We start from the raw sequence: 22,037 nt of genomic DNA, 5'->3' as shown, positions 1-22,037 counted from the left end.
ACATTAATTGTCAGCGGTAGGGGTTCTGGACTGGGAGCAGGGGAGGCAATGAGCTCACGGCAGCCCCGCTCCCTGCCAGAGCTCTGACTCACGCTCCCCATTACCAAATTTTTTCCGCCTCACAGCTGCTTAGTGCAGTGTGTGTGTGTGTGTGTGTGTGTGTAGTACCCCTCCTCCACCCAAGCCTTGACCCTTAGTCCTTTCAACCCCCGACCCGTTTCCTAAGGAGACACACAAGTTCAACCACCGGTCCCTCAGACGGGGCTGGGGACTTTGTGCACAAATCTGCAGGGCGGGGGGGAGGTGTTGGAGAGAGGGGTTTCTCAGTCTCTTTTTCCAGTCCAGGAAGTCCTTCCTGGTGTCTGGCTGCAAGCCCTCTTGCTGCATCGTGAATCCCAGATGTGCTAGGTCCCCAGCCCCAGGAGCTGATGTGAATTTACCCTCAATCCCCTGTACTGTGGTCCCACCACACTTCCCTGGCTGGACAAAAGAGGAGGCAGATGGGTGGGCGCCCCACCCATGGCCCCTGCTGTCCCCCCAGGCACACCCCTGTCTGGATCCTTCCCTGCAGCCTGCTGCCCCTTAAGCATCTCTAAGTACAGCACGCCTGGCCAGCGTCTCCCGTGTGGGTGTTTGCAGTTGGACACCCTCCCTCCCGCCTGCCACCGCCCTCCTCCCCAGGCCTCAGCCGAGGGCCAGCCCCCTCCCCGCCCCCCCTCCTGTCCCCTGCTGCCTCCTCGGCAGCCTCTCTTCCTCCTGGCAAAGCGTCCAGCCCCTGCCTGCTCCTCCGCGGGTCCGGGTCCTGGGCGCCTCCGCAGGCGAGTCCCTCCCTCCTTCTCTCCCTCCCTCCCAACAGTGGCCACCACCTCCTCCCCTCTCTCCTGCTCCTGTCCCCTTTCACCCCATCCCTGCCCGGACTCTGCAAACATGAGGGTCTTGGCCTGCCTCCTCGGTGAGTGACCCCTTCTCCTCCGGGACTCAGGGGCCTAGGCCCCACCTTCTGACCCCTGAGCTCATCCACTTGAGAGACTCAGACTTTTGGGGCCCTGTCCCTGTCGCTTGGGGAATACGGGACATCTGGCTCTCCTTGCCTGATTCCCCAATTCCCCAGGGACCCAGCCTCTGGCATACCCCATCCTACCCTTTTAGGAGCCCTAGGGACCTACCTGCCCCCACCAGAAGCCCTGACCCTGTTGGGGGCACCCCCCATTTGCCCTTTAGCCAGGCCCCTGGGGGAGCGCACAGCCCTGACCTGTGGCATCTGGAGCCCCGCCCATCTCTAGGACCTGAACCTGGCCATGCCTTCGGCCCAGACTTCTGCTTCCCAGGGGCAGGGTTTCTGGTGCAGAGGCGTGAGGCCCTCACTTTGTCCCACTCCTCCAACCTCCCTTCCAGTGGCTCTGATGGGGATCCAGGCTGTTGGTAAGTGGCCCCGAACAATTCTGTCTGGCCTTGCTCAGCTCCAAGCCCACCCCATGCCCAGCCTCACCCTCCACTGGGACCCTGGCCCCCCCATCCACCTATGACCTCGGGCACCACATCCCCCAGAACCACCTGGGTGTCCAGCCTCCTGCTTCCTATGAGGCATCACCGCTCTTCTGGGCACCCAGGAGTTGGGCTCCCAGTCATGCCCTGCAGGACAGCCCCCAGCCCCTGCCTACCCCCTGCCCCAGGGTCTCTAGGATGTCACAGCCTTTCCTCTGTTCCCACAGAGCGGCTGCGTCTGGCCGATGGCCCCCATGGGTGCGCTGGTCGCCTGGAGGTGTGGCACACTGGGCGCTGGGGGACCGTGTGTGATGACGGCTGGGACCTGCGGGATGCCGCCGTGGCCTGCCGGGAACTGGGCTGTGGTGGGGCGCTGGCCGCCCCTGGAGGCGCCTTCTTCGGGGAGGGCGTGGGGCCCGTGTGGCTGAGCGAGCTGGCTTGCCGGGGCAGTGAGCGGCAGCTGGGCCTCTGCCCCCACCGCGGCTGGAAGGCCCACATCTGCTCCCACGAGGAGGACGCCGGCGTCGTCTGTGCAGGTAGGGGACCCTTGACCCCCTCTGGGGGCACTCCTTCTGAGATGGCACAGGGACCCAAGTCCTCAGCTCAGTAACTCTGAGAATCCAGAAGTCCATACCCCCTGACACCACCTACAAAGCCAGGACTTACCACTGCCCTGGAGAGCCCAGCCCCCACCTCACTCAGGGCCTTCCCTCTCCATAGCATCTGGGTGTTGGACTGTGGAGATGTTGAATAAAATTCTCCAAACAGAGAAGGAACTTTGAACCAAAAAACAAAGCAGGCAATTAGGAAGTTTATTCTGGGGAACTCACAGGCAGGAAAGATCAAGAGGATGGCAGACTGGAGGCCTTAATTTGCAGCCGGGCTTCACTCCACCGAAAGGGTTGCAGGGAGATTAAAGAGGCCACAGCTAGAGGTAGATCTGACTACCAAGGGAGAAGCATGTCTGCACGGTTGGGAACTGGAGGTTTTCCTCCCTCCGGGGGTCTTATGACCATTATTCCTCATGAGTGGTTAACCTTGCATCAGCAAAAGGCATTCTTCCTGTTTTTACATCGAAGGAAGGGAAGGGTAAGAGTTGATAGGGAACCTATCTGGCTTGGGCACGTTCCTCGTGGTAGGCTAAAACTCAGCCATGCAGAGAGGGGTGGGGTAGGACCATGGGCCTGAAAAAATGGATCAGTGTGACGTCTCCTGAAGGTCAGCGTGTGGCCGACTCCAGGGACCAGGACAACACACCTTCCATCCTGGATGGGGACCCCTGGCCGGGGCTGTCTGGGGAGCTGAGCCCTGGCTCTGAGGAGCCCCCCGTGACGCATGGTGAGCCCACCCCGCCCGTTCCCTCTCTCCTGCTGCAGCTGGGAGGGAGAAGGGGCAGACAGAGGCCCATCTCCAACACACTCCTAAGGGCCTCTGCCATGGCCCCCTTCAGACCTTTGTGGACTCTCAGGGCTGACCTGCAGCTCCAGGAGGTGCAGCCCTGATCTCCCTCTCTGCTGTTTCCTCGCCAAGCCCCCCGCCCAGCCGGGACCCCCCAGAACAGCTCCCGGAAGAAGAGCCCCCGGCCGCCCAAGCAGGCCAAGTCCACTAGGGCTCCTTTGCTGACTGCTGGAGCCCCCCGCCAGGGTAAGTGCCCGCAGGCATCCCGTCTGCAAATCTGGGTCGGGGAGGCCCGAGGTCCCACTGGACCAAACTGGGGAACTGCCCCCTGGGTGCTCTCCTCTTAACCTGTGGCCCCAGCAGGGCTCCAGCATGCACCACATCCCCGGGGATTCAGTCTGGCCCAGGCTCCCCATCATGTCCCTGCACCTTGCCTGGTCAGGAGACCCGGTATCCATGGCTGCTGGCGGCCGATCTTAGGCCTCTGCCCACTCCGGGGCTCAGTTTCCCCAGATTGAGAACGAGGGTGCTGTAATCTGCATGGCCTCAGCTGCCTCACACGAGTCCCCTCACCGTCCCCCTCTCTCCCTGCTGTCCCCCCAGAGCGGCTGCGCCTGGTCTCCGGCCCCCATGGGTGCTCGGGCCGCCTGGAGGTGTGGCACGGCGGACGCTGGGGGACCGTGTGTGACGACGGCTGGGACCTGCGGGATGCTGCTGTGGCCTGCCGGGAACTGGGCTGTGGGGGTGCTCTAGCTGCCCCCGGAGGGGCCCGATTCGGCCCGGGTTCAGGGCCCGTGTGGATGGACGACGTGGGGTGCGGAGGCGGAGAGCAGGCCTTGCGGGACTGTCCCCGAAGCCCCTGGGGCCGGAGCAACTGTGACCACACAGAGGATGCAGGGCTGGTCTGTACCGGTATGTCTGTCCCCTGCCTCCCCAGACCCCCTCCCGCAAGGGCCAAGCCCCACTCCCCACTCCCTGACATCACAACACCTGCTTTAAGGAGCTCTCCAACCCCCTTCCCTCCTTCTCTCCCTCCCCTCCTCCCTTCTTCCCTCCCTTCCACACCTATTCATTAAGCACCAGCCCCTGCTGGAGACAGACACAGCACACACCTGAGACCCTGTCCTGGCTCTCATGACTTTCTGTTCGGGTGCTGTAGGACACAGCCCGCACGGGGCAGGGATGGCCCACAGGTGTGGGTTGGGACATTTCAGGGGCTGCAGGCTGACAGGAGATGCACCCCCAGTCAGGGGTGCAGGAGATGCCTAAGTCAGTGGACAGGAGTGGAGAGAGGGTGAGGATTTCCACCTGAGACCTTGCGCCATGCTAAGTGGCAGTCGGGAGCCGGCTCTAAGCCTCACCCCTGCTTGGACGGGCTCGCCTCACCTTCCCAGATGCAGACTGAGATGTAAAGCAAATGGCCTAGAACCTGACCCGCCGGGTCTGTCCCGCAGCACAGATGGATCTGGGTATCTGGTATGCAGGGAGTGGGGGGACAGAGACCAGGGGCACACAGGTTGGGGCTCAGGTCGGTGGACTGGAGGCAGTAAGGGTGACCCCTCCACGTGCTGTTATATTGTGGAGAGCTTGTGAGGACGGAAGTGGCATCTCTGGATGCCCAGTTTCTGGGAGGTGAGTGGAGGCTCCAGAGGAGGTCAAGTTGTTGTGGGGAAGAAGTGAACCCCACTGAGGGAAACAGGATGGTAAGGAACTGTGGGTTTCTTACCATCTTTGCTCCTCAGGGCAGCCCAGAGAGGGAGCTCCCTCTTAAAGCGGGGAGATTTAGGCCAGAAGTATCTCAGCCTCTCTGGCCTGTCCTCTTCTCTAAAACACCAATGGGGGTGATTTTGCACCACCCCCCCAGAATGGGGGCTAGAGAGACAGACTCCACACTCCCCAAAGGTGACCCAGCTCTCACCCTAAAAGGACCCAATGGAATTGTACTCCCAGACCAACTAGAGTTTGGTATCTAGACTAGTGGTTCTCAACCTCGGGGCGATTCCCCACCCTGCTCCCCAGGGGACATCAGCAATGTTTGGGGACATTTCTGGTCATCACAACTGTGGGGGGAGTGGGGGTGCTTCTGGGGCCCAGGGACACTGCTGGACATCCCACTGCATACAGCACGGCCCCCACAGCAGAGAATGATCTGACCCCTGATGTCAGTGGTGCTGAGGCTCAGAAGCCCTGCTTTACTGGCCTGGGGAAGGCAGCTGGGGAGTGGGGAACCACCTGGGGAGTTAGGGGGGCGGGTCAAGACCAGTGTTGTCCCTGGGGAGGCAGGGACGATGTTGGGAGGTAGGGGGTGTGGATAGACCCGAGTTGGACTCTAGGTGAATGACTAACCATCCCGGAGCCTTTTCGTCCTTTGCAAACTGAAGGTGGAGGGCCGACTCCAGCACCATCTCAGGCATGACGCAGGACCCCATGTAGCCGTGCCTTCTCACCCATCCTGGGTCCCTGCATGCACCTAGGTGCCGGCTCATCCATCACGGTCTTCCCTCTCTGCTCTCTCCCCCTCCCCACATCCAGGCCCGGCCCCTCGGCTGCGTCTGGCCGATGGCCCCCATGGGTGTGCTGGCCGGCTGGAGGTGTGGCACGCCGGGCGCTGGGGGACAGTGTGTGATGACGCCTGGGACCTGCGGGACGCTGCTGTGGCCTGCCGGGAGCTGGGCTGCGGGGGGGCGCTGGCCGCCCCCGGAGGCGCCTTCTTTGGGGAGGGGGCTGGACCCATCCTCCTGGATGATCTTCGCTGTCGGGGAAACGAGACAGCCTTGCGGTACTGTCCGGCGAGGCCCTGGGGCCAGCACGACTGTCATCACCGGGAAGACGCCGGGGCTGTGTGTGATGGTGAGGGGGAGAGGCCAGAGAGGTTGGGCGTTGGGGGATCTCAAGAGGAGGGCAAGAACTGGGGGGGCTCGTGTATTTTCCTGATTATACCCCGCGTGTCCCACACTCCCCCATCCCGACTGCCCACCCGCCCCATGTCGTGCTTGCCCCTGAACCCTCCCCTACATTGGGGTCCTAGGCCACGCGGTGTGGGGAGCCGCCTACAGCCCAGCAGTGGGTGCTGATCACCTCTTCCGGCCCAGGTATGCCTCCCGGATACGTCCCTCCCACGGCCCTGCCCCCCACGGCGAGCCAGGCCCCTCGGACAGCAGGCATTTCTCCTCCACCTGCCTCCCCTGCTGCCCCTCAGGAACCTGGGCCGGAAGCTGGTGAGTTCCTTCTGCTCCCCCAGATATGGGCCTTGGCTTCTATTTCCTGCCCCCAGATGCCCTCCCTCCCTGCTCAGACTGTCTGGGGGTAGGGGAGGGTGGAGGGTGGGAGATAGCCCACACTCAGAAGGGCCCCTGCTGGGCTTAATGCTTTGCTCTCACAAATCTGGAAGGCACTGGGTCAGCGATGGCTGTTCTTTTAAAACACAGGCTTCATTATCAGTCAGGTAGGGGGAGGCCAGCAGATGAGGAGACGAGTGTCATTGGAGAGGTAGTTGGTTTCTCACCGTCCCCAAGAGGAGGGGACACAGCATGCCACACGGCACAGGGCCACATGAAAAAGCACAAGGGTCCCTCAGGAAGTGGAGGCACTGATGGGTGAACGTGGGCAAAGCCTTGAGTGCGGCTTCTCTGGGGAGGACTGGACACGGCAGGGTGGGCAGGCCTAGGATGGGCTGGTCTGAATCATTCCGGCTGGCTCTGGAGCGTAACCTGCCCCCAGGTGGGGGGGCGGGCGTGGGCTCTGGGTGGGTCAGGTTGCATCTGAAGGGCACACTCCCAGTCCCGTAGTTTCCTATGTCTGGGGGTTAGCAGTCCCTTCAGAGCAGCAAGGCCCCAAGATGTCAGAGCATCAGGTACAGCAGATACAAAGCCACCATGCATACAGCTATCTCCTCAAGGCTGGAAAAGGCTGAAAAAAGCAGGAACTTGATCACCATTACCAGAGGCCTCCTTCCCCCTTTTCTGAATAATAATAATAAAGCAACTGCCATATACTCAGCACTCACTGGCTCACGTGACCAGTGCTGTTCCAAGCCCCCTGTGGACGGCATCGCCAGGCAACGCTCCCAGCCACTCATGCCATAGGTACCGTCTGGTTTCCACGTTAGACATGAGACTACACAGCTCAAAAGTGGGAGAGCCGGGACTTGAGAGTGCAGCCAATTTGTTCCAGAGCACACTTTCTTTTTTTTTTTTCCAAATTGTAGTAACATATGCACAGAAAATTGACCATTTTAACCATTTTTAAGCATACAGTTCAGTCGTATAGAATACATTCTACAGTGCTGTGTAAGCATCACCACCACCACCTCCAGAATTTTTTCGTCATCCCAAACATACGCTAGACCCATTAGCACTCACTACCTGTCCCCCATCCTCCCAGCCCCTGGCACACACCAGTCTTCTGTCTCTCTGCATCTGATTAGGTACTTTATGTATAAGTGGAATCCCGCAGTGTTTGTCCTTTTGTGTCTGGCTTATCTCCTTGAGCATCATGTCCTCCAAGTTCATCCATATTGTAGCACATGGCAGAATTTTTTTCACGTCTGAATAGCGTTCCACTGTATAGATGGACTACACTTTGCTTATCCACTTGTCCATCGACGGACACTTGGGCAGCTCCCGCCTTTGGCCTGTTGGGAATGACGCTGCCGTGGACGTGGGTGTACGGGTACCTGACTGAGTGCCCATATCCACTTTCTTGTGGGCATCTCCATAGGAGTGGGGTTTCCGGATCGTATGGTGATTCTGTGTTGAGCTTTTTCAAGGAACCGCCCTTGATCCCTGACTCCGTGGCCCTGTGCCTGACGCAGACACTGGCCTGGATGAGTGCTTCCTGCTGGGGAGGAAGGGTGGGTGCATAGAAAGAAGGTGGAGGGAGGGTGGACAAAGACTCAGAGCCCGATGGCCTCCCTGACTCTCACTCTTTGGGTGTCTTCCACCCCAGGGTCCCCCCGACTGCGCCTGGTGGCCGGGCCCAGCAGGTGCTCAGGCCGGCTGGAGGTGTGGCATGCCGGGCGCTGGGGGACCGTGTGTGACGACAGCTGGGACCTGCGGGACACGGCCGTGGTCTGCCGGGAGCTGGGCTGCGGGGGGCCTCGGCAGCCAGACCCTGCTGCTGGCCGCTTTGGCTGGGGCGCCGGCCCCATCTGGCTGGATGACGTCAGATGCACAGGGACTGAGGCATCCCTCGCCAACTGTCCCGCCGCCCCCTGGGGGAAGCACAACTGTGCTCATAATGAGGACGTTGGAATCACCTGCACTGGTAAGGAGGCCCTGGCCACCAATGGCTCCGGGAGGGCTTCCTGGAGGAGGGAACAGGAACAAACATTGGCACTAACATTGATTGAGTACCCACCTCCTAAGCCCCTGCCTTGGGCTGGCTGTTTTTGCACGTGATCACATTCACACCTCACAGTAAGTCCAAATTGGTAGCTGTTATGCCCGTTTTACTGACGAAGATGCTAAGGCACAGAGAGGTTATGTAACTCACCCAAGGTCACACAGCAGCTAAGTGGCATAGCCAGGATTCTTTCTCCTCCTCCTGCTCCCCACAAGAATCAAGGAGGTCTCCTACTTAGAGAGGAGCTGTGTCCACCCCAAGCTGAGAGGAGGCAGGCACAGGGGCACAAGGAGATGGCGAGAAGCCAGCGTGAGGGAGAGCCAGCTGAAATAAGCTCAGGAACGGCTTGCGCTGTTCATTCGCCATTATTTATCGAATGCCGGACACCGAGCTGAAGCCTGGTCCTCAGAATGCAATGGGCCCAGCCCTCGCCTTTGACACTTACATTTCACCGAGGGAAAGATGCACCAGCAAATCGTTGCAAACGCACCTGACATGTGACCATCTGGGAGGGTACCAACAACACCCTTAGCTTCCACAGTTTTCTAGAAGGACTTACAAAAATCAGAAAAGCTGTCCAACTCAGAAGCACAGTTTACTGCAGTGAAAGGACACAGATTAAATCAGCCGAGGGAAGAGGAGCTGGGCGCGGGGTCCAGGAGTGACCCTCTCAGGGCTTCCAGGGCAGCCACGCAGACAGCACTTACCTCCCCAGCAATGACGTGTGGCAACACACGTGAAGTGCTGCCGACCAGGGAAGCCCTCCTGGCCTTGGCGTCAGAGTGTTTATAGGCGCTCCGTCCTGAGATGTGGCTGGCTGCACGCTGGCAGCCCATACGTCACATTGTTAGCAAAGGTTATCAGGGTGGTCCCGCCCCCCAGGAAACACTGTTCCAGGCAGGGCATTCCAAGGGCTTGGAGAGCCCCCCTCCCCAGTAGCCAGGGCAGAGGGCCAAACCTTTCTTTGGACAAGGCTAACCCACGCACTGCATCGTTAACTCTTGGCATCACAGTGTCTGCCATCGTCCCTGTCCTCCCCGCCTGTCTTCCAGGAACCCCCGGCCTGGACTCCATCTCAGACCCCTTCAGTTGGAGCTGGATCCCTGGCCTGGGTAGAGACCCGGATGCCTGGCTCCCAGGGGAGCTGGCCACCAAGCCCCCTGCCAGACTGACCCCCAGTGTGCTGGAGAAAACCACCAAGGCCCCAGGGAAAATGCCCAAGAGCACAAAGAAGTGGGTGACCAAGACTGCAAAGAGACCAGCCACTCAGCCTCCCGTGATGCCGACCACTAAACACTCCAGGGTCCAGGGCACTCGGAGTCCCCTAGAACTGACCTTGAGGACCACTACCGCCCGGACCATGGAGGCCTCTCGGAGACCAACCTCTGAGTTTACCACAAGGCTGACCACTGAGACCTCTCACATGCTGACCTCACACACTCCTGTGACTCGGACTCCCCGGGCCCCCCGGGAACGGACCTTTAAGACTGTGGCAACACCGACCACTCAAGGCCCCCAAGAAATGACCTCTGAGGCCACCGTGGAGCCATCGGCCAGGATCCCAGAAGGTTCTCCAGAGTCATCCAAAGACCCAGCCCCCTCCCCCACTGGGGGATCAGGTGAGTGGAAGGAGGGAGAAGAGTGAGGCTGACCCTCCTGACCCCCGCTGGCCCCTCCTGACCTGGGCCTTCTACCAGTAGGCCTGTTCCGAGTTCGTCTGGCTGATGGGCCCAACCGGTGTGCTGGCCGGCTGGAGGTGTGGCATGCTGGACGCTGGGGCACCGTATGCGATGACAACTGGGACCTGCGGGATGGCACCGTGGCCTGCTGGGAGCTGGGCTGTGGGAGAGTCCGGCCCCGAGTGGGCAAAACCCACTATGGCCCTGGGACCGGGCCCATCTGGCTGGATGACCTGGGCTGCAAGGGAAGCGAGACCTCGCTGAGCGACTGCCCCGCAAGGCCGTGGGGACAGCATAACTGTGACCACGAGGAGGACGTGGGGCTCACTTGCACTGGTACGCCAGGCGGGGCTCAGCAGGGCAGCCGAGGGCATGAGGTCAGGGTGGCAAGGGAGTGGGGACCCAGAGCCGCTACAGGAGGTTCCAGAGGGGGAGTCTGGAGCAGCGGCAAGGACCTGAGACGGGACCGGGCTCTCCCCTTCCCCACTTTCTCCCAAGGCTACACAGACGAGGAGGATTACCCACCATGGACCTGGGACCCCACGTCGGGAGAGGACCTGGCCAAGAGGACCACCACCGCAGGGATGCCTGGACACATTCTCTCCCGGGGCACCACCGGGCGCCCAGGGGTCCCCTCCCCAGCAACGAGGCGCCTTCCTGGCACAGGTGAGGGGCATAGCTGGGGTGGGGAGGGGGCCTCTGGAAACCTCTGTGCACCTCCCTGCCGGGCTTCCAGAAAGACCCTCCTAAATGAGCAGGCCTGGGTCTCAGAGACCCCAGACGGGTTTTCCTCAGCTCTGGAGATCCTAAAAACATTCCCTCCTTGGGCTCAACCAAACACTGTCCTCCAGAGCCGAGAAGAGACCCCCTTCCCCACCACTGTTTGAAAACAGACCCAGCTCAGCGGAGCCCAGCACCCACCCTCCAGAAAAACCGACTGGAGCCCGTGCCCCTCAGTCCACAGCCTTGATGGAAATCCCTCCAGACCCTATGGCTGAGGCCCACCCTGTCACCACAGACCCATTCTCCCAGAGCACGCTCTGATCTGGGTTGGGCTATGGCTCAGAGGCCCGGTGGGGACATCTGGATGGAGGGTTCTGTTCCCAGCCTGACCTCCTTCCTCTGGCCAGTGGGGGCAGCCTCTGGCCCCACAGCTCTGTCCCCCTCTGTCTCACTGTCACCTGTTTCTCTCCTCCCATCTCTGCCACCTTGACCCAACTCAGCCCCACGTTGCCGGTTTCTCTGCCCGTGTATGTGTATGTACGTGTGCATGTGCATGTGCATGTGCGTTTGTGTATATGTGTGTATGTCTGTATGTGTGTGTATCTGTGTGATCTCTAGTCCATCCCTACTCAGGGTCTGTCTTGATCCACCGCTGATCCCACCTCACATTCTTTTTTCCTTTCAAGTCTCACCCTCATCTGTTTTTTTCACCGTCAGTTTCTTTCTCACCATCTTGCTCTTTTTTTTTTTTTTTCTCTCCTTGTCAAGTTCACAGCCCCATCAATTCTATTTCTCTGTGTTTTTCCACGGTCGACGTTTTGCCTTTCCCCCTCCGCGTCTGGTTCTTTTTTTCTTTCATTTTCCGTTTCTCACCCCCTCCTCTATTTCTATTTTTCTTGGTCAGTTTCTCTTCATCTCTTCTATGTCTTCCACTTTTTCTAGTTTCAGTTTCTCACTCGCATCTTCTCTATTTCTTACTGTTTTCATCTTTTCAGCTCTTTCTCTTTCGCTGTCTCCCCCCGCTCGTCTCTTTGGCTCATCAGTCTCACCAAATTTCTGATTTTTTCTCTCCTTACCAAGTCCCCACTGCCATCTCCCCTACTTCCCACTGGTTTTCACGGCCCGCTTCTCTATCTCCCCTCCGCATCCTCCTTTTTCTTTCACTCTCGCTGCCGCGCCCTCCCCGCTGTTTCCCACTCGACCCCCGCCCAGGCTCGGCTCTCCTCTCTCCCTTTCTTCATCCTCTGAGTCTCCATCGCGCCATCCCCTCTCCTGTCTCCCCCTCGCTCTCTCCCTGCCTCCCTCCACGTCTGCATGGAGGCTTCCTCCCGGGTTCTCCCGACCCCTTCCCCGTGCGGCGGTCGCCCCCTCCCCCAGGCGTCGCAGGTTCTGTTCCTCCTCCGCCTATCGCACCAACTGTGCTTCTCAGCCCTCTCCCTCCCCGTGTGTTCCCTCCATCCTCCCCTACGCCTCGGGGCCGCGTGGGTCGCCCCGCGCCCCTCCGCTCGCCCCTTTCGGCCCCCCGGTTGGACCCCGCCTCTCGCGCGCGCCGTTTCCCGCCTTTTCCGCACGCTCAGCACGCATGCGCACTCTGCGGGCTTCGGGGAGAGGGTGGAAGGGCAGACGTCACTCCGCATGTGACGTCACAGACGCGCTGCGCCTCCTGATTGGCTGGCTGATGCACACCCCGGTCATAAAGGCGGGTGAAGTGCACTGCGGTCCCGCAGGGCGGTGTCTGTTTTCGGTCTGGCTTCGTCCTGGCGGGGAGGGGCGGGGTGGAGAGGCCTTGGGGTCTCTGCGGTTTGCGGTGGGGGCGACCGAAGTTGTGAGTTAGGGCTCAGTTTCCAGAGGTGGTGCAGCACACTGCACGTGTGGCCGGGATTCCAGAGCCTTTGTTCTCGGCGACCCGGCGCCGCCTCCCTATCCCGTAGCGCCCCCTCGTGGCGGAGACGGTCAGACGCTGGGCGCTCGCACCGCTGAGGACGGCCAGGTCCCGCCCTCCGGGAGCCCCTCTTCCCGGTGGGGGAGAGGCGGTACATGAACACAAATAAGTGCAGAACGACAGACTGCGCGATGGAAATCTCAGGAGTCGCATGAACAACCTTAATAATGGGAAGACTTGGTCAGGGAAGGTATAGCTCAGTGGTAGAGTGCCTGCTTAGCATGCACGAGGTCCTGGGTTCAATCCCCAGTACCTCAACTGAAAAAAAATTAATAAACTTGATTACCTCCCCCAACATGGCCCTAAATTAGGTGCCTTAATAGATCAAGAAAGAGACGACTTGTAGGGAGGGGCAGGGCAGGGCACGCGGGAAAGAAACGACAGATCTGAATTCCTGTCTTCATTAGCAAGGTGACCTTGAAAAAGTACTCTCCTTTGAAAAAAAAACAAGAGCTCCAGGGTCTCTGAAAGAGTCAAGGAGTGCCAGGAACGTATGATTCCACCAACTGGATGGTAGATCCTGGTGTTGACCCTGTGTTTCCGGTGGGAAAAATGAGGCTCAGAGAAGTTAAACTTCAACTCAGGAGCCACGAGTTAGATCCATTTTAAACGATTTCACACACGATTTGCTCATTGGGTTGGGAAAGATGACTGAATTGCTGAAGTAATTAACAGCGTGAGTAATTAACAGCGTGAGTTCTGGAGTCCAGCTCCCTGGGTACCAGTTGTGGCCCCACTGGGATTAGAAGTAGCTGAATGACCTCAGGTCCTAATCCAGTGAGCCCAACGTGTGTGAAATCATTTAAAACCGCAAAATGTTGGTTGTTAAGAGTTATTTACTGTAAACGAGCAACAGCTGCATCATCCCAGGGATGGAGTGATTATTTCTAGTGAAGCAATCAGGAAAAACCTTGTAGAGGAGATGGTATCGTTTCCACCAGCAGATGCCAGGATGAAGGGGATTCTCCGAGGAGCAAAGGCTGGAGTTGAGAAAACTGCATTGCCCATCTAAGGCACGTCATCTCTGCAGACACTTAGCTCTCTTGTGTTTAGCTGTGTCAGTTTCTTTTGCTGCCATAACACATGACTGCACATTAGAGGCTTAAGACAGTAGGAGCTTACTATTTTGCAGTTCTGGAGATCAGGAGTCCTACAGGAGTCTCACTGGCTAAAATTAAGGTGTCAGCGGGGCTGTGTTCCTTCTGAGGCTCCACAGGAGAATCTGTTCCCTTGTCTTTTCCAGCTTCTAGAGCCCCTGCATTCCTCACTGTGTGGCCCCTTCCTCCATCTTCAAAGCCAGCAACATTGCAGCTCTCTGGTATTTTTTTTTTTTTTTTTTTTTTTTTGCTTTTTATATCTTCTGTCACTCTAGCTGGGAAAGATTCTCTAATTTTGAGGATTTGTGTGATTAGATTCAGTCCACTCAGATTAATACAGGGTAATCTCTTCACGTAAGGGTCTGGACCCTTAATGACATCTGCAAAGTCCCTTTTGCCACATCAGGTAACATAGCCACAGGTTCTGGGAATTAGGGTATGGACATCTTTAGGGAGCATTGTTCTGTCTACCATGGGATCTGTGTTGTAGAGACATAGTGGAGACTTTTTTTACATGTTTGTTGAGTGAATGAACAAACAAAGGAGTAAGAGTTCACCATGTAAGTCAAGAGAGTTGGGGGAGGGTATAGCTCAGTGGTAGAGTGGGTGCTTAGCATGCATGAGGTTCAATCCCCAGTACCTCTATCAAAAATAAGTAAATAAACAAAGAAACCTAATTACCCCCACCCCAAGACAAACGAAAGAGTTGAGAGGGAGTGTACAGAAGATGAAGCTGGAAGCTTATGAAGTTTGAATTCTTTGGTTCACTGAAGCAACACTTTTTTTCCTATTTTGTGACGGGGAGGTAATTAGGTTTATTTATTTTTTTAATGGAGGTACTGGGGATTGAACCCAGGACCTTGTGCATGCTAAGCAGGCACTCTACCACTGAGCTATACCCTCCCCCTGAAGCAACATTTCTTGAGGCTTCCTGGATGATGGAAGTTGGAGATGCAGACATTAACCAACCCCAGGGAACATAGCAGTGGAGCAGAGCAAGGGAGGGGAAAAGGGAGGGGCTGAGTTGTAACTTAAAATATGAGAGTCAAGAGATGACTTACTAAGAAAGTGCCATTTAAGTGACAGACTCAGGAAGGAGAGGGAGGAAGCCATGCAAATATCTGTTAGGAGAGTGGTCCATAGGGAGGGAACAGCATGCGCAAAGGCCCTGAGGTGGGGGTGTGTGCTTAACTGGTTCTAGAAACAGCAGCAAGGTCAGTGGGACTGGAGTGGTTGATGGGGATGAGGGCAGGAGATGAGGTCTTTGGTCCATTGTAAAGATGTCCCCTGTGAGGGGGCTAAAGGAGCATTCCAGGGAGACGGGGTGCACACGCAAAGGCCCTGTGGTGGGACTTTCGGAGGACAATAAGGATGCCAGCATCGCTGGAGTGGAGTGAGCCAGGCAGGGTGAGAGTGATAGGAGGTGAGGCCAGAGTCTGGGTTTTATTCTGTGTTCACAAGCCCTTGGTGGAGCATTTGAAGCTAGGAAGGTCATGATCACATGTGCACTTTCAAAGGAGTCCCTCAGGATGTTGCCAGGGGAATGGGTGTAGGAGCAAGAGTGTGTGCAGGGAGGGTGTAGTTCAGTGATAGAGCACGTGCTTAGCATGCCTGGGGTCCTGGGTTCAATCTCCAGCACCTTCATTAAAAAAACAGAAGAGTGAATGCAGGGAGACCAGGAGGTCCATGGAGAGGTGGCAGTGGAGATTGAGACAGGTGTGCTTGTTCAAACTATATTCTGGGGGTTGAGCTGATGGGTTCGAGTGATAAGTTGAGGAAAAGGAGGTGGGGGATGGACCAGGGAACACTGCAGGGTGTGTCCACAGGATCTAGAATGGGGATATTAGAAGCTTCATTGGTGATGTGTTTGACAAACCCAGGCGGAGACACTGGATGTGCAATCCTGGAGCTCCGAGGAGCGCCTGGGCCGAAGACATAAGTTTACAGGATGGAGTTTGCAGCTGCGGGAATGCATGAGGCTCTGCAGATAGCTATGTCGAATGGAGTTCCCACATGCAGCGGGGAACGTGGGATGACTCATGGGTGTGGCATATCGCTGTAGGTTATAGCTGCGCAGAGGGGAGGGCATCCAAGATTAAGTGCCAGATTAAATTTAGAGGTTGCATGATAAAAAAATAACAATAACAATAATAATTGCTAATATTTGAAGTGCATCACATAGTTTAACTCACTTCCTGTGGAGTGTTATGAGATAAGGACTGTCCTTAACCTCATTTTACAGAGAATTTGAGGTACAGAGAGGTCAGGACAGCAAAGGGCAAGAGCTTAGATTTGAACTCCAGCATTCACCGTCTTAACCACTCCAGTCACAGAGACTGGGAAGGAGCCCGTGACAGAATTAGGCCTGAAGAACCCAGGAAGCATAGAGCTGGGCGTGGCCTCTTCAAAGCGGAGAGGGGAGAGGTCTTTGAATCAAATCCCAAAGGATGAATAAAACCAGGGAAGGAGTGGAGTAAGGCCAGGAGATTTGTACTCAGAGGGAAAGAGATCCCCATTTAGAACCAGGTAGATCTGCCAGGTCTGAAGCCCAAATGCTGCTCCTTAGTTGTGTGACCTTGGGAAGATTCCTTGCCCTCTCTGGACTTCAATGTCGTCATCCGTAGCGAAGCTGCAGCTTCTTCACCCACCCGCTCCCCGTGAGATTACTAAAAATTAAAATGTCAGACAGCAGCAAGGATGTAGGATAAAGGTGGATGTGAGACTCTGCACCTACTTGGGAGGGCAGTCTGACAATATCTAGGGAGATACATCTGCCTTCCACAAAGCAACTCCACAATCAGGTGCTGAGGAATTCTCACTCATGAAGAATTCACAGCAGCCATATTTGTAACAGCAAAACTGCCCGTCGGCGTGGGCATAGATAAATCGGCGGTTGTATATTCATATCCTAGAATATTATACAAAGTTAAAAAGAAGGAACTAGACTTATATGTATTTAATTAAAAAAAACTGCTCATCACCTGCCAGCCCTGCGACCCCACCGTGCTACCCATTTTAAAGATGAGGAAACAGAGTCATGGAGAAGTTGGGTGACTTGCTCAGGCAGGGACTGAGCCAGAAAGCAGGCGCTGAGAGGGGTGTGCCGTGTGCAGGTATTCGCGCCATCTCCCTAGCTGTAGGAAGCTGAGGCATGCGGTGACAGTATAGCAGCAGGGAGTCCCACGTGTGCGGCTGAAATGAAAAGACATGTCTGGGCACTGTAAACTGAATGCCAGGCAGCGGCTCCCCGACCAAGGGCAAGGGCGGTTTGGCCTCACAGGGCCTGCCACTGCAGTGCTGCTGCTTTTTGCAATGTATACTTTAATGAAAAACTTGAATCGATCACAGACTAATGGACCATGAGCATGTGGCCATACCTTAGAGGGCATTTCAAGTACACGCAGACCCAAGGAGCATGCCTGCACTTGACGGGCCGACATTTTACCAAGATGACAGCTGCAATCTGTGTTCTTGACAGAGTCCTCCTAAACCCAGCGTCTTGGTCTTGGGGAAAAAATCTTTAGTGATTCATTGCTAATGGGTTTTCCCCCAACCTTTTTTTTTTTTTTGTCCATTTTTAAATTATCACTGCTGATGGTTTTTAAAATTCCTAGTGTGTATGGCCATTGGCAGGATTTCCTAGCTTTCCTCTTAGGGTATTTAACAGGCATGGGAAAGGTATTTAATTAAGAATGGTGACTAACAGGAAACCACAGCCGAGGTCTCCGCAATGCTGGGCATCAGGGTGGAAACAGACTCTTGTTCTGTTAGCGTGAGCATGTTAGCAGGTGGCAGAGCAGGGGTTTCTGCCACTGGAATGGCTGGCGGCAGAGTTCACAGTGACCACGGCTGACATGCCTGGCATCGCGGACACCATTCTTCTGCCTGGTTTTCCATGCAGAGTGGGAAAACGTCTTAATATGCTCGCTTGGCTAGAAAAATAGAGGGGGAGGGAATTCCAGGTAGAGGAGACGGCACAGACAAAGGCTCAGAGGTGCGGACAAGCTTGAGAAGCAGGTGTGGACAGCACGTTGTTTGGGAGAAGATGTGGTAAGGTGATTCTGGGGAGATGGGCAGGGGCAGTTTATGAAGGAAGATGAGGAATGTCCCATCTTCCATGTCTGTACAACTTCATGAATGTACTAAAAACCACTGAACTGCACATTTTAAGTAGGTGAATTGTAAGGTATGTGAATTATAGTTCAACAAAACTGTTGTTAAAATAAGTCTTTGGGCCAGTCAAGCTAGAAGAGGAATCATCTTTTTATTCTCCCTGTACAAAATGGCATATATAGTAAATTTATATGTCATATAAAATTGTTGCAATGCAGAGATTATCGAAGTGTATTAAGCCAAAAAAGCATAGGATAGATCATGTTACAGAAATGTTCCAGGTAGTTTATTATAGGATTTTTCCCCTCTTGCAAAAAATACAGAATGAGCAGGTCAGGGACCTCAGGAAATTGAAATAATAACTGTCCTTATTATATAAGCTAGTTTAGTCCCAACTCCTGTAACTGGTAGCTGAGAGAATCCCACTGAATCACCAAGGTGCCTGTGAGGTCAGGGAGAAGATTGGGGTGATGGTCCAGTTGAGTCAGGGTGAGGCTGGAGCGGGGGCCCAGCAGGAACAGAGGGTCAAAACCAAGAGAGGTGAGACTCAGTTCTCATATCTCTCAAGGTGACAAGGATGGTTATGAGCCTTCCTGGATGTGGGGACATGCCTTTAGGAGGGGTCCTGGCCAAGGGGACCCCCACTGCAGGCATACCTGGACCCTGTGCCACCACTGGCACCACCAGGAGCCCAGGCCATCCCTCTCTAGCTCCAAGATCCCATGGGGACACAGGTGAGGCATGTAGCTGAGGTGAGGGGGTCAGGGTGTTTGTGTGGTGGGCTGGAGAAGTTGACTCCAAATTTCCCAGTGGTGACCCAGCTTTCACCCTGGAAAGCCCCAGTAGAAATGTATTCTGGGAGGAGGGTAATAGCTCAGTGGTAGAGCTCATGCTGAGCATGCAGGAGGTCCTGGGTTCAATCCCCAGTACCTCCACTAAATAAATAAACTTAATTACCTACCCCCCCCCAAACAAACAAAAAGGCAAAAACAAAAAAAGGCATAAAATTATTTGTCTTGATTCCCGAGATGACCTTTCTGAGACCTCCTGCATTCCCCCTCATGCTTCTGCGCCTCCAGCATCTGCTACCGTCTTTCTCTTCCTTCACCCATCTCGGCCCATCGGGCCCCCTCCTGCACCAGGTACCCCTCCACACCCCTACATTCCCCATACCCTCTCCTGCTTCCTCCCCCACCATCCTGCACCCCCACCACGTTTGCACTTCCTCCTGCATCCTAGGGTACCCCGCCAACGTCCCCCGCTCCCCAGCCCGCCCATCTCCGCATCTCCCCCAGAGGGGAGGACGCCAGGTGGCGCCTGGAGACATCGTTGGAGACGGGGAGGTGGGGCACTAGGGCCGGGCGAAGTCTGCCGGCGACCCGTGACATCACGAGGCTCTCTGCCTTCTCATTGGTCAGTCCGTCCCTGGAGGGCGGGCCGGGCCTCAGAGTGGGCGGGGCAGACTGACCTCGGCCGTCCGTCTTTCTTCCTCCAGGTTCCGCAAGGAAGCCGTGTATGGAGCGCCGCCTGCAATGGCCCACTGTGGCCAGGACGGTGCCCCCCGCCCCTTCCTCAGCTCCCCCCGCCTCGTCGGGGCCCCCGGGCCCTCTGCTGACTTCTGACTCCACGCCGCAGTTCATCCCCGCCGCCACCGTTTCAACACCGGAGGTGACCTCTGACCTTCCTGCCACCTTGCCACCCAGCCCAGAATCGGCCTCCTGGGTGAACTCTCACCACACCTTGACAACCCCTGGCCTTATCTTGTCCACCCCCGATGCCACCGTAGTTCCAGCGCTGACCCCTGGGCTTCCACCCACCCTACCGCCCACCCCTCCCAAAGAACTGACCTCTGACCCCTCTGTACCGGCAGCGGTGACCCGCCTTTCTCCTACCTCAGAGCTATCACCGGAATCTCACACAACCCCAGGCTGGGACACAACTCCATACCCCAGCACAGTCCCAGAACCTCCCAGTTCCCCAGACCCCTCCACAAGCCCTGACCCCACAGCCACCATAACCTCTCACGCTGCCACTACCTCTCACCCCACTGCCACCCTTTACCCCACCACGACCTCTCACCCCACCACAACTGCTTACCCCACCACGACCTCTCACCCCACTGCCACCCTTTACCCCACCACGACCTCTCACCCCACCACAACTGCTTACCCCACCACGACCTCTCACCCCACCATGACCCCTTACCCCACCACGACCTCTCACCCCACCACAACTGCTTACCCCACCACGACCTCTCACCCCACCATGACCCCTTACCCCACCACGACCTCTCACCCCACCACAACCCTTTACCCCACCACGACCTCTCACCCCACCACAACCCCTCACTCCACCATGACCTCTCACCCCACCACCACCCCTTCCCCTCCCCCCACCCCTCATCCCATCACCACTGCTCACCCCAGCACAGTCCCTCACCCCATCACAACCCCTGAGCCCACAACGACGTCTCGCCCTGCCACAACCCTTCATTCTGCCACAACCCCTCACTCTGCCACAACCCCTCACTCCACCACAACCCCTCGACCCACCACAACCCCTTACCCTGCCACAGCCCCTCATTTTGCCACCACTACTTACCCCACCATGACTCCTGACCCCACCTCAACCCCTGTGATCACTACCAAGTCCCTTCTAACTTCCTTGGGAACAGAACTTCCCTCTCCCTCTCTGGCACCAACAGTCAAGCCCAGCCTGCACCCCCAATTGACCTTCACAGGGGCTCCTCTCCCCTCCACATCCGAGATATGGAGCCCAGAGCCCTCTCCAGCGTCAGAGCCCAGCCCCTCCAGGCCCTCTCCAGTCCCAAGCATGGACACACTGTCCACTGAGAACTTCACTCAACCTAGAAACCAGAGCCCCAAACTAACGTCTCCACCTACTCATACTCCACACTCAGCCTCTGACCTCACTGTGACCCCTGACCCGCATCTGCCCCCTATTGCTCACCCCTTGGATCAACCTCCTCCTGACCACCTCACCCTAGGGCCAACTCCTGGCCAGAGCCCAGGCCCCCTTGGCCCATGTGTGGCCCCAGTGCCACCTGTAAGGGTCATGGCTTGTGAGCCACCTGCCTTGGTAGAGCTGGTGGCCGCTGTGAGGGATGTGGGTGGCCAGCTGCAGAGGCTGACCCAGGCCCTGGAGCGGGACCAGCAGGAGCGCCAAGCCCTGGGACTGGGGTTGGCCCAGCTGGTGGAGGCTGCCCAGGGTCTGGGGCATCTGAGTGAGGTTGTGAAGAGACTGGCAGAGGTGGCCTGGCCCCCCACCACATCTGCACCAACCACTACCACCCCAGAGGAGGAGGAGAGGCCTCTGAGGGGAGATGTGTGACCCTACCTGAGATTTGAGAGACTTAAGACACTCCCAAACCAACAAAGGAAAACCAAAGTATCTAATTAAAAACAAAACATGAATGATGTTTCTGGAGGACTGGGGCAGATGGAGTCTTGAGATTGATCTATTTGTGAATACCACAGTCACCATGCAAGATGGCGATGATGATGGTGAGGATGATGGTGAAGATGATAATGGTGATATTATGATGAGGATAAAAGTGATGATGGTGATGATCATTATGATGATAACAGTGGTAATCATGGTGATGATGATGGTCATGAAGATCATGGTGATGAAGACCATAGTAATGATAATCATGATGGTGATGATGGAGAAGTGGTCATAGTGATGATGGAATGATGGTGATAATGGTGATGAAGATGCTCATGGTGATGATGGAGAAGATGGTGATGAAGATGGTCATGGTGATGGTGATGATGGAGATGATGGTGATGGAGATGATGGTGTTGATGGTGAAGATGCTCTTGGTGATGATGGAGATGATGGTGGTGATGATGGTGATCATCATGATGGAGGTGATGATGGCAATGATGAAGCTCCACAAGGGCAGCAGTCTGTCTTGTTCACAGATGCATGCCTGCCCAGCTCGTGGAACAGAGCCTGACCCGGAGTGCACACTCGTTAATACCTTCTGATGGACGAGCACGTAATAATCATAGTAATGACTAATATTTGTCGGGCACCTCCTCCGGGCCAGGCTCTGTTCTGAGGGCTTTGTGTGCATGATGTTACTTTACCTTCACGAACACCTGCCAAGGAGCATATGGTCAACACAGCTCAGCAGAGGGAGTGAGCTTTGGGGCCTAAGTGCCTGAGTTTGAGCCCCTGAGGGCATGACCCTGTGCCAGTGACTTCCCTTCTTGGTCTGGAGTCTCCCCA

General features: G+C 56.4%; 1 protein-coding gene across 4 annotated transcripts; it reads left to right on the top strand.

The window, feature by feature from the left end:
* Positions 1-53: 53 nt before the first annotated feature.
* Positions 54-21,214, top strand: SSC5D (scavenger receptor cysteine rich family member with 5 domains). 4 transcript variants are annotated; one of them, XM_074369152.1, is made up of 13 exons: positions 54-952; positions 1,396-1,422; positions 1,713-2,021; positions 2,704-2,823; positions 3,016-3,129; positions 3,487-3,795; positions 5,416-5,733; positions 5,976-6,101; positions 7,831-8,148; positions 9,279-9,845; positions 9,927-10,241; positions 10,404-10,571; positions 19,276-21,214. In XM_074369152.1, exons 1-13 carry the CDS (start codon positions 520-522, stop codon positions 21,129-21,131), a joined length of 4,980 nt encoding a protein of 1,659 aa, XP_074225253.1. In that variant the 5' UTR covers positions 54-519; the 3' UTR covers positions 21,132-21,214. The 4 variants fall into 4 exon arrangements, with proteins under 4 accessions (XP_074225253.1, XP_074225252.1, XP_074225255.1 ...); XM_074369151.1 differs by having other exon boundaries at positions 9,924-10,241; XM_074369154.1 differs by having other exon boundaries at positions 1,222-1,422; positions 9,924-10,241.
* The last annotated feature ends 823 nt before the right edge of the window (positions 21,215-22,037 follow it).

This window comes from Camelus bactrianus, chromosome 9, assembly GCF_048773025.1.
Source record: "Camelus bactrianus isolate YW-2024 breed Bactrian camel chromosome 9, ASM4877302v1, whole genome shotgun sequence".
NCBI classification, from domain to species: domain Eukaryota; kingdom Metazoa; phylum Chordata; class Mammalia; order Artiodactyla; family Camelidae; genus Camelus; species Camelus bactrianus.
Note: the sequence above shows the minus strand (reverse complement) of the source record. Positions and strands in the feature narration are given on the sequence as shown.